The sequence below is a fragment of the Equus caballus genome, chromosome 18, assembly GCF_041296265.1.
Source record: "Equus caballus isolate H_3958 breed thoroughbred chromosome 18, TB-T2T, whole genome shotgun sequence".
NCBI lineage: Eukaryota > Metazoa > Chordata > Mammalia > Perissodactyla > Equidae > Equus > Equus caballus.
The window spans coordinates 56,892,010-56,904,574 of NC_091701.1; the positions used below are offsets into that span (position 1 = coordinate 56,892,010).

At 39.4% G+C, this 12,565-nt stretch overlaps 1 protein-coding gene across 1 annotated transcript in view; it reads right to left on the bottom strand.

Moving 5' to 3' along the window:
* PDE11A (phosphodiesterase 11A) overlaps positions 1 to 12,565 on the bottom strand; it is a 388,624-nt gene that overhangs the window by 228,399 nt on the left and 147,660 nt on the right. Inside the window, exons 3-4 of the mRNA XM_014732549.3 lie at positions 10,888 to 10,977; positions 4,904 to 5,044 (exon numbers count right to left, since the gene is read on the bottom strand). Of these exons, the coding sequence (XP_014588035.2) occupies positions 4,904 to 5,044; positions 10,888 to 10,977 (231 nt within the window). The remainder of the gene's footprint in view (positions 1 to 4,903; positions 5,045 to 10,887; positions 10,978 to 12,565) is intronic.

The window sequence follows — 12,565 nt, forward strand, 5'->3', positions numbered from 1 at the left end:
AGTGACAGAGTTGAGTAGCTGCAACAGACACTGGATGACTTGCAAAGCCTAAAATTTTACTATGTGGAAATTTACAGAAAAAATTTGCCAATCCTTGATCTAAGGAACATACTTAGTCCCATTCCTTGGTTACTACTGATTAAAGACTCCAGAGATGGTAAAATTACATGTTAATTTGTAGCTTTTTCTCTGGTAGCAATACAAGTAATTTCTATCCCAGGGAAAAGATAATCTCTAAGGTTACAGTTTATGGCCTTGTTTTGTCTCTAACTGAGAAGTCTTATCTTAATATTGCCTAGAAATACCTAACTTCTCAAATGCTCTTTGGATGGGTTTAACATCTTACTGGTTCCCTCATAAATTAATGAGTTAAAAACAATCTTTAATATACGTTTCTTTTATATTTACATAAGAGTCATGATTTTTGCCTTTTAGAAAATTATATTTTAAGAAGTATGAGGTAGGAATCCAGGTTTTTTGGTTCTCTTTTCCCCTAAATTGCTAGCTATTTGTTTCCAAAACATTTGTAGAACAATCTGTCAATCTCTCTACCTATCTAATTTCGTATGCTTCCTTTGTCATTTATGTGTATTGAATATAAGATGATTGACTAATTAGAGAATATAATTTGTGTATTGGTTATAAATGTCAAAGACCACAGGCATTGCTGCTCAAAAAAGTCACATGTTATTTTTCTAAAACTCAAGCAAATCTCTTCTTGAGCCCCAATTCTACCTGTTGATAGAAGACAAAAGAGATGATTCCAGTAAACTCAGTCACTTCAGGTTTTTTCAGTCATTTCAGATTTAAACTCACTTAACATTTAAATTTTTATCAGGGTGACATATACCTTTCCGGATTCTTTAGAGCAAAGGAGCTGATGTATAGTCATCATGTCACCCAGGCTGGGTGAGGGGCCTCTACTAAGAGATAAGACAGCCTTGCTGGCGCTCAGCACGGTCATCCCTAACAGCACATATGCTTACATGTCCATGCCCCTGTAGGTCTCTGTGTCTGGGTCACATCCTCTGTGCCTCCCTCATCCTGACAGTTAGGCTTCTTCAGGTCTCAGCACCCTCTCTGTTAGCTTCTGTCAGGAAATGGGAAAACTGTATTTGCTTCTCATGCTCCTCTGGGACTTCAGAAAAACTGTCAGGCTCTCACTGCTCCATGGCTCCCCCTATATTGCCACCTCTAGTCTTCTTCCTTGTCCTGGTGTCTGGGGGAACTTTCAATCCCCTCACCCCCACTACCACTACCGCCACTGTGGGGACTTGAGTCTCGGGGCAGAGTTAGGAAAGCTGAATACCCCACATTTGCTATTCTCCTCTCTAACTCTCCCACCTTAGTCTGGGCAATCCACAAGTGGGAGAGGCTAGGACTTCATCTATTTCCTTTCCAATCTATTGGTTTGGGCATAACTTTAGGCTCTGATTCCTTCAAGTCTTTAGGAAAGCCTAGCTCTTACAAATGAAAAGTCTTGGTTTTTGAGAATAACAACCTTGCTGTACATTTTTAAAGGCCACTTTGGAGCTCACAAGCCCAGAGTTTAGCTATTTGTTTCTGTATTCTGCGTAATCCCTCCCATGAAGCAATGTACCGGGCTGACTGGAGGGTCTGTGGTTGGGGGGGCTTCCCTTAATACCTTGATATCAATCTTTTTTCATACAACTTTTGCTTTATATTCCATAGATAACTACTGGTTACAACACATCTAAAACTGGAACTAGCACACTGCATCGGAAAAAGCTCTTCACTTTTTGTCATAAATACCAGGGGCATCAAAAGTGATCAGGAATGTCTAAGAAACATCCTGCTAGTGATGTCTGCTGATAAGGAAAGGAAAGTCATAAGTTATAAGGGAAAGGTATAATTGAATTCTGGATTGGCTCAGTGATGTTGAGATCTTACACCTATTCCTCTATAATTATAAAAACACCTTTACTGTTGAAAAACTTGCAGTACAAAAGAACCTTGTCATTTCAAACCTGAAACTCTCTAGTATTCCAATACACTTTTGTTTCTGAGAAATAATTTTCTAAACTCTACAAGAGAACAGTCTTTACCAGATTCTCACATGTGTGGGGGACTTTGGACTCTATTCTGTTTAGCTGCTTATGCGGAACTAATCTCTAGTTTTTTAATACATTTTAACAGCTTCACAGGCAAAACCTCATCTATTCTTCATCTTTGTGGCCTTTCTAACAAATTTTCTGGCTACTCATACATGTTTATTTTTCCATATGAACTTTTTGAAATTAAAAATCATGTTGTCAAGTTACCCCTTTGTTTTCTCATCTTTGGATAGAAATCTATCTAGGTCTGCTTTTTGTCAGTAAAATAAAATCAAATAGTATTTATAGGTTTTGCTTGGATTCCCTCCGATAATCATTCAAACCCCTCATTAAACTGAGATGATAAAGATTTTTAATATCAGTCCACCCATTCAGCATTCCAAGATGGGGAGGTGGATGTCCCAGCCAGAGAACTTTGTCTCTGCGTGATTTTCTGCTTGTTGAAACCACTATGCCAGTGCCAGATTTTGGCATCTGGTGCCCTGTTCAGTTTGGCTTCTCCTCTTGTACATGGTGGGACTGTATCTGGTCTCCTTCCTATAATTTCTACCTGACAGCTAGGGTAGTGCACGGAACAGCGGCCCCTTTAAGCCTGAAGTTCTGAGAAACCTTTGGAGAGAAGTGTGTTATGGGAAGCACGGCATTGGTGGGCTTTCGACATGGTGATGCTGCGTATGTACACCCCCACTCCAACCCTCAACTCTCCCACCAACTCCGCAGGCAGCAGCCTTGGCAAAATACCTTCACAACTTCTAACACATTGCAGAGGCCATTAGTCTCCTCTTTTAGTAAATGGCTCGCTTTTACCTCCAGACCTGCCCCTCTGAATTAGAGAAGAGCATTCTCACTTTGAGAGGGAGACGATGGGCAAAGAGAAGAAATTGTGGGGAGTGGTCCAGAATTTTCTGCTCTGACCCCTTCAAGACAGTCTTAGAATGTTCAGCTGTGATAGCAAAAAGGTCTTTTAGCTTTGGTTGGTAATATACCAACACCTTTGTTGCTGGTACCATCTACTCTAGATAACGGTTTTTGGCCCCCTGCAGACTTTACACCATGAAGCTATTACTGTCCCTACTATTCCGTCCAGCTCTGCCTCCACCTTCCCTATCAACGTCTGTCATCTGTACTTTTTCATTTGATTTGCAAAGAGCTAGACTCCAGTATAAAAACTAGTCCATGCTAGAAGATCAGCAAGTATGACTGCCCTAAGCTGGTTTAAATTACTTTCATGTCCACTTACAACTGAACTAGCAAACAATGAGGTTGTCCTTGTCCAGATTCCACCTGACCCCCCAGCAGCTTGCCCTCACAGGGACCTGGGAGTGGCTCAGGGAATCCTGGCAGCTGAAGCCCTAGCAGCCACCCCTTCCTGCCTTTGCTTAGTGAGAGCCCACAGTCTGACAGGCACCAATGAGCACCTCCCACCCCCTCCCACTCCTTTCAGGGGCTTTAGAGTCAGGCGGTGGAGGAGCCTAGCAAGTCACTCAACTCTGAGCCTTATTTCCTCATCTATACAATGAGGATGACAATAATACCTACCTCATAAGGATGCAGGGAGGATTAAAAGAACTCAAGTGCTTCACAAAGTGTCCAGAAGCACTCCAGAAGTATGGGGGTGGGGGGGGAGGGGTGTTCTCCCAAGGTTGAGCTAAATTTTACACAACAACAGTATAATTGAAAGCCTTTTCTTTATTTAAACACTTGCTGAAATAGAAAAAACCCCAAGCTCTGCAAAAATATGGAGAAATACTCAAACATTCTAAACATATACAGGTTTTTTTAAACTTAATCTTGTAAGTTTTACAATACTTATTATTAAACCTCCAAAATACACTCTAAGGTTCTTATTCTTTGAGGAAAACAAACCTAAAGGCAAAGACAATAACCTTTTCTAAGTAAAGCAAGTTAAAATATCATTCCCTGAGGTATTAAAACAGCACTTAATTGCTACACAATTCCCGGTCTTTGAAGAGAGTCCGCAGCACAGATATTAAATTGCTGCCGAGGGTTTAGACATTTAACTTTCAAGAATTAGATTGATGATGGTCATTATTTTCAATATTGTTGTGTATTTACCCAGCAGATTTCCCCCAAAGAGCCAAAGGGCTGAACAGAACCTGAAAGCCAAGTGGAGCAGGCCTGAGGCCTTGAACCAGCCTTTGGGGTGACAGGAGCCCCTGTGGTGAAGGGGCAAGGAGCCTCCTCCGCCTGACTGGAGGGCTCTGTGCAGGTGTCCACAGGTCCCAAGCAGCAGTAAAAGAACCTGGAAACTGCACTTTGGAAGCAGCAAGACAGACTTCAGCTGCAGAGCACAGCCCAGCTGAGGCTGCTCACTCCACTCAGCTCACGTACAGTCTGTCCGGGCTCCAAGAGCAAAGGGCACTGTTCTCCAGCGCTCGTTTGCTTCCTCCTCCCCGTAGGAGGGTGGGGAGTATTGTCTGGACTGCAATCCACAGCCATAGATGCTGAGGGCCTGAATATGATGGGAGACTGGCACCCGAGCTTATCTTCCAGTTAGCTCTGTGAGATTGGGTAAGCCATTTAATCCCTTACTTCCCCCGTCTATAAATACACAAGGCTGGACAGATCTCTAAGTTCCCCATGAGCATAAGAGTCTGTGCTTCCAAAGTGACAGCAAAACAAGATTGAAAAAGAAATACGTGTAAAAGAAATAAAAAACTTTAATGTCATAAAAAATCACCTCACGGTTTAAAGAGTCATGAAGAGAATGGTTCAAGTCATGATTTCACAACTTAATTACAAATAAACTAAACTTTTTTCCATTAATGCACTCTTTTACGCTATATGACAGACAAAAGATGACTTACTGGTGATTCAATGTCCTCTAGGAGTAAAACAGAGCAGCGTTCACATTTCAGCAGAGTTTGGGCCCGATGCATTATTTTCTTGACAATTTTCTCCAGGTCAGTCTGTTCTTCAAAGAGGTCGTTAACCACCTCTAGCAAAGCCTAGGAAAGATGAAACAGATGTACTTAGGTGGATATAGGACTGAATTAAAAAAAAATTTTTATCTCAAAATTGCATTTAGTCTCTGCTGTAAGAAAACATAAATATTTTTATGTGGTTAATTTTTAAAGTATTTATGATTGTTTGGACATATTTCCATCATTTTGTTTTATAACACAGTCTTGAACTGCAAAATACAACTTGAGAAGAGTGCCAGTCCATATAATCCCACATGTAGCTATATGACTACATCCTACATAGCTGATGACTACATGAGCCCATATAGTCATTAGCTATAGGCTTTTCTCCCTCCTACAGTAGTTTTTCTGCAATGCAACTAGGTATAAACCCAACATTTTTAAAATAACAAATACTTGATTTTCTCCAAAGCACATTTATTTCAGAAAATTACAAAGCAGCTCTTCCTCACCACCAGGAAAACAGAGCTTTGTGATCAAACTTGAGACATTTTCATTAATACACATCTCTCACAGAACTCCAAAAGAATTATAGTGGTGAATGCTAATTAAGTTTCAGAGCCTTCCAAAAAAATATACAAAACCACCATTAATCCCTCTACATAAGAAGTATTGCTTCATGCCAATCTGTCAGGGAAAACATTTCAACACTATTATATATCTCAGGAAAGAGAATACCATTAAAATTTCTGTTAAAATAACAGAATGAAAAGCGTACAAATTAAAGGGAAAAAACCCTTAAATTCTAACTTGAAAACTGTGTACTCATTTAAAAATGAAATTGTAATAACCTGTCACTTTATCCAGCTAAGTCAGCTTGCAATTTTTGCATTGAAATAATATTTATTTGGAATTTCTATTTTCACAGATATTTCCAGAGTTTTAAGAACAGTGGACTAAGTACATGTAGTAGATATTATGCGTTTATCAGAGAGCAATCAGAAAATTACACAGCCAGTGAACTGGCCAGAGGGTCCTTTATTCAATAGATTTAATAAGATATGCACTCTCAAGTCTCATCTCTCACAAAAGGATTTCATGGGCTTTCAAATTCACATCCACTCATGTAGATGGAGTTCATCATCATCCCAGGGATGTGACAAATTTTCAGCTTTAGTAATGAATTTGATTTGTCCTGAAACCATTTGAAACATGTCAAAATTTCTTCTTTGAATCTATTCAGGTAGAAAAGCATTTGATTGAGTTAAAAGATCCATGAAATGAATCTAGTTCACAGAGCATCTAGAAGAGGACCAAATACCCTTGGTAACGTTTTCTCTAAAGAGAGCTTGTGAATATGCCTAAGAGCCATGGGTTGCTTATGATCGCAGAGCAAAGAGAAAGACCAGGAGGTAAAAAAAAGTTTGAAGTGTGTCCTGACTGTTTGGCATTTGGATAGCATATTGTTGTAAGAGGTCAATGTGCAATAATTTCATATTCAAATATAACAATAAAAATGAGGCAATTGTCTGAGTGATTACCAACAAAATTCCCTGTTATTAAGGGAGAATACAGTATTTCCTTAATTATCCAGACAATTTCTTCAGATGGATCATATTAACTGAACAATTATTTAACTTTCCAATTTGTTGTGACTGCATGGATAGGGCCTCTGGGACCCACATACAAGAACATTTATCTCAGAGGAAAAACTAATTGTGCCTTGAGTCTTGCACTGACAAAGCACATTATAGTAATTTTATTGTTTCTAATTAAAAATTGCTGCTTTACTAACACAAGTGGTACAAGTTTCACAAATAACACAGCTGACTAGTTCCAGAATAGGAGAAAAAGAGAAGAAAATCTAGGATGATATGTAATTTAACAGACTTTGGAAGCCTGCCACTCAGTTGAACACTCCCTGCTTCCTGACTGCACTTGCATTCTCCCCAGTCCTTCTAGTGACCTTCTCTTGCTCCTGGTCTCATCCTGGGACATCTTCCCTTCTCCTATACGTTCTCCCCCAGATTAACCCACCTGGTACGCTAGTTTTAAATACTATCTATATGTTGATAATTCCCAAATATTAATCTCGAGTCCTGATATCTCTTCAAAACCTTAAACTTCCGTATCTAAATGTTAACTTGCCAGCTGTACCAGCCAAAAGTCATTTTGACTCATTTCCCACATCAATAAGCCTTGTATATTTCACCACTAATTTGGGGGGAATCTCTCGCTTCTCACTGCCCTAGCCTCAGCCATATTATTTCTTTTTCTTTTTTCCAGCTTTATTGAGATATAATTGACATATCACTTTGTGTAAGTTTAAGGTGTACAAGGTGATGATTTGATATATATATTGCAAAATGATTTCTACAGTAAGGTTAGTTAAAACATCCATCGCTTTACATAATCACTTTTTTTTGTGGTGAGAATATTAAGATTTACTCTCTTAGCAACTTTCAAGTATAAAATACAGTATTGCTAAGTATAGCTGAATATTAGATCCCCAGAATTTATTCATCTTCTAACTGGAAGTTTGTATACTTTGACCAGTATCTTTCCATTTCCCCCACACCTCAGCCCCTCGCAATGACCATTCTACTCTCTGTTTCTATGAGGTCTAATTTTCATAGATCCAACATATAAGTGAAACCATACAGTATTTGTCTTTGTCTGACTTATTTCACCTAGCACAGTGCCCTCAAAGTCCATCCATGCCGTCACAAATGTCAAGATTTCCTTCTTTCTTATGGCTGAATAACGTTCTATTGTATTTTTATACCACAATTTCTTTATCCATTAATCCTTCGATGAACACTCAGATTGTTTCCATGTCTTGGCTATTGTGAATAATGCTGCAATGAAGATGGGGGTACAGATAGCTCTTTGAGATACTGATGTCATTTCCTTCAGATATATACCCAGAAGTAAGATAGCTGGATCATGTGGTAATTCTATTTTTAATTTTTTGAGGAAACTCCATACTGTTTTCCATAATGGCTGGACCAATTTATGTTCTCACCAACAGTACACAAGGGCTCCCTTTTCTCCACATCCTCACCGACACTTGTTATCTCTTCTTTTTTCTAATAGTCATTCCAACAGGTGTGAGGTGATATCTCTTTACGGTTTTGAATTGCATTTCCCTGATGATTAGTGATGTTAAGCATCTTTTAATGTACGTGTTGGCCATTTGTATATCGTTTTTGGAAAAATGTCTATTCAGATCCTCTGCCCATTTTTTAACTGGATTATTTGTGTTTTTTGCTATTGAACTGTATGTTTCTTATATATTTTGGATATTAACCCATTATCTGATATATATGATTTGCAAATATTTTCTCCCATTCCATAGGTTGCTTCTTCATTTTGTTGATTGTTTTTTTTTGCTGTGCAGAAGATTTTTAGTTTGATGTAGTCCTATTTGCTTATTTTTGCTTTGGCTGCTTGTGCTTTTGCAGCAAATCCAAAAAATCTTTGGAGCTTTCCCCCTATGTGTTCTTCTAGGATTTTTATAATTTCAGGTCTTACATTTAAGTCTTTAATCCATTTCAAGCTAATTTTTGTGAGTGGCATAAGACAGGGGTCCAATTTCATTCTTTTGCACGTGAACATACAGTTTTCCCAACACCATTTACTGAAAAAACTATCTTTTCTCCACTGAGTACTCTTGGCTCCCTTGTCAAATATATGTTGACTGCTTATGCCTGGGTTTATTTCTGAGCTCTTGATTCTATTCCACTGATCTATGTGTCTATTTTTAATGCCAGTACCATATGGTTTAGCCAGCCGTGGGAGTCTAGTGGTTAAGATTCAACGCTCTCACTGCTGTGGCCAGGATTCATTTCCCAGTCAGGGAACCACAGTGCCCATCTGTCAGTTGTCATCCTGTGGCAGCTGTGTTGCTGTGATGCTGAAAACTATGTCACCAGTATTTCAGATACCAGCAGGGTCACCCATAGTGGATAGGTTTCAGCAGAGTCTTCCAGACTAAGACAGACTAGGAAGGACATGGCCACCCACTTCTGAAAAAATTGGCCATGGAAACCCTATCAACAGCAGCAGAGCATTGTCTGATATAACACCAGAAGGTGAGAGGATGGTGCAAAATGACGGCAGGGTTCCACTCTGCTGTACACAGCATTGCTAGGAGTTGGAATTGATTTGATGGCACTGACAACAACAAACCATACTGTTTTGATTACTATAGCGTCGTAGTATAGTTTAGGAAGTGTGACGCCTCCAGCTTTGTTCTTTCTCAGAATTGCTTTGGCTATTCAAGGTCTTTCCTCTCTTCTCTCTAGACACACAGAGCAAGCTTTCTCCTGCCCCAGGGCCTTTGCACTTGATATTTCCACTGCCTGGAATGCTCTTCTCAGATCTTTGTGTGGTTTTGCTCCTTTATTTCATTCAGGATTCTGCTCAAATATCATCTCCTTTCAGAGACCTTCTTGATCACCATCTGAAATAAACATCCTCCCAAACTATCCTTCAGTGACCTCTCTCTATCCCTTTATCTCGCTTTACTTTTCTTTGTAGCATTTATCACTACCTGACGCTATATTATTTTTTATTTGTTTGCCTCTCTATTACCTATTGTTCCCACTAGAACAGTAAGTTCTATGAGGTCAGGGACTTTGGACAAATAGAGTACCTGAATAGGTACTCTGAAGAGGACACACAATAAATATTTGTTGAATGAGTGAATGAATTGTGCCATATATGACGATGCAAAGATTAATAATACATGAAGCATCCCTTAAGGAGTTCAAATTGTAGTTGGAGAGAGGGCCCATCAACAAATATACAGTGAGATAAGTATCCACAATAGAACAATGGCAGTGTATACAAGGCAAAAGAGTAAGCAAAGAAGGAAAGAGTAACTGGAAGACTGAGCTTGGTCCTGCAGGATATGCAAGGCAAATGGCAGTGGGAGGAAAAAGGTGGAAAGCAGAGGGAGAAATGTGGCTAAAGATATGAGAAAGTGAAACAGATCGGTTTCTGGAAACTGAGGACTATGTTGCTGGAGTGCCAAATGAAAGGAGGAGAATGGTAAGACATGTGGCTCAAGATGGAAACAGGATCCCAGTCACAGAAAAGGTATGGTATGTTATGCTAAAGAAGATGGCTGTGGTAGTCAATTGTGTTTATCTGTTTACTGTGAAACATTCATAAATCATAATGTTAGCAAAGAAAATTTTTAATCAATTTGATTACCAGATTAACTAAGGGTTTCCAATCTTTTTGAACACCATCTTGTTAAATATATTTCTAAATTGTGACAGCAATTTCCTATATTTAAAAGCATAGCAAGCCTAATACAATTTAATCTCTATATAATAGTTTAGCATTTTTTTGAGCATTGGTCTTTTTTTTTCTATTTAGCTCTATAACTGGTAAAGTCATATGCGATCAATCCCCCATGCATGTTTCTTTATAATCCTATAAAATAGTCTTTCCGTTATTGTCCAGTTATCTTGTGATATTCTTCCAGAAAACCTTTCAATTCAAAAACAAAATTGGTGCAGTGCAGTGAAATCAGTCATAACTTACCTTGCTTCCTAAAGGAACTAAATTGTAAAAATATCATTAAATTGTGTCATTGTTTCAAAGCTATAAGTAAGCAACAAGATATCTGCTGCCTTACAGTATAGATGTGAAATTAATTTCCTTTTAAAAGAAGCTGGTACTACTATTTCCCCCCAAACAACAGAGAATTTGTATCCACTTCCACTTGGGCTTATTGCTTAGAGGGGAACTTCAACCATTTGAATTGATGTCTAAACCGTGGAAGGATTAGACAAGGAAAAAAGATTCCTGGCCTATTCAAAGATCATCTTCTCTTTTTAAAAGACACAATGACTCACAGACACTTGAAAGACAGAGAGCTTTGAGAGTTTTCAGCAATGTTTCTTTCTACTCACCCTGCTTCTTTCATATTCTTTCCTTGAGGCAGCAAATAGCTGAGCATTAGATATAGCGATTCCACAAAATGGAAGATACATCTGCATAACCTGGGGGCAAAGAGAGGGTTAAGAACATTAAAACATCACTGAACCAAATTCCACATTTCCTGCATGTGCCTGATTGTAATATTTTCCCTTCAACCATAAAGACTGAGTATGGAGTTGTTGATACTAGTATCTTAACTTCAGAAGGGATATTTTTCAGAGTTAACTATAGGACAGCCTCAGTCAAGCTTTGAGTAGGGATGGTCACATCCATGAAGACAAGAAGGGAAGCAACAGACTATGATGGCTATGATACAGTAATTGTGTCTAAAACATCTTTGTATTTCTTCTTTGATCAATAAAAAATGAATAAATGAATACTACTGATATATCTAGAATTTAAGGTAAATGCCCACACTCACATTTGGAGGTAGGCAGAGTATAAGTCAATTTCTTTGTACATATGTGTCTATAGCAGGGATCTCAGTTTGACCCTAGAACTCTGTCAGCTGCAGATTATGTCCGTTAGGATGGGCCCAGTGGGAACTTAGGGGCCAAAGGGCCTAGTAGCCTCATGCAAAAGAGCTCAAATTGTGTCCACTGCTCTGCTGACATAACTGGCCATGAATGCAAATTGGTGGGATGGTCCTACAGAAGGGTGTTTGAGGAAAGGCTGGGGATCTTTTAAGAGAGCGCTCCTCCTACGGGAAGAAACAGCTAGGCGTGATGGGCCTGATCTTAACAAAGACTTTCTCATCACAGGGGGCCAGGTCTAGGAATTTTCAGTACTGCCCGGCACTCTCACTCAAATTCATTTCCAGAATCTCTGATTCCAGAAGAAAGAATGCCCCGAGTGAAAAATCGAAAGAATTATTCCCCTAAATTCTTCACAACAAAGGACATTGTGACAAGTGACATTGCTTTGGGACTCCTCTAAAGCAGAGGGGAAAGCATGTTTTATATCACTCTCTTTCTCTCTCTCTGTGTGTCTCTCTCTCTCTCTCTCTCACACACACCCCCCCCCCCCACACACACACACTATGGTGCCCTGTGAAGAGGTACAGAGCAGCAGCAAAGCAGAGCAATTCCTGCCATGCCCAGAAGAGGGCAGGCCTGCTCAGGAGCACCTGTGAGACACTCCTGGGACACCCAGAACAGAATTACCTGGAGTGGGAGGTGATTTTGCAGAGGCTTGAGGCGGACAAAAGATAAAAGGCAATTCACATGCCCTATCATTTCTTTCCTATTAAAATCTCGCTTTGGCTACCTGGGCATACTCAACTCTGACCTCGGGTCCCTGAAAGTGTTTCAGAATGCTGTAGAAGCTAACGCTGGGACCCCAGTCTCAAGAAGAGAGAGAAACAGCAGGATTGGTATTAAGTAGAGGTACAAAATCAGTGAGTTGATTTTTACAGATCTTTTCAGGATAAACTCCTCCACTGAATTTGATTCCAAGTAAACTAATATTTAATGAGGACCTGCTATGTGCCAGATACTCTCACTTCATTTCTTCATTTGAATCGCACATCAACTCCTCATGGAGGAACCTCATGTACATTTTAGAGATCAGGATACTCAGTAACTTGCCCAAACTAACACAGGAACTCAGGTCATCTAATTCTACTACTGATGATAATTCCTTACAACATGC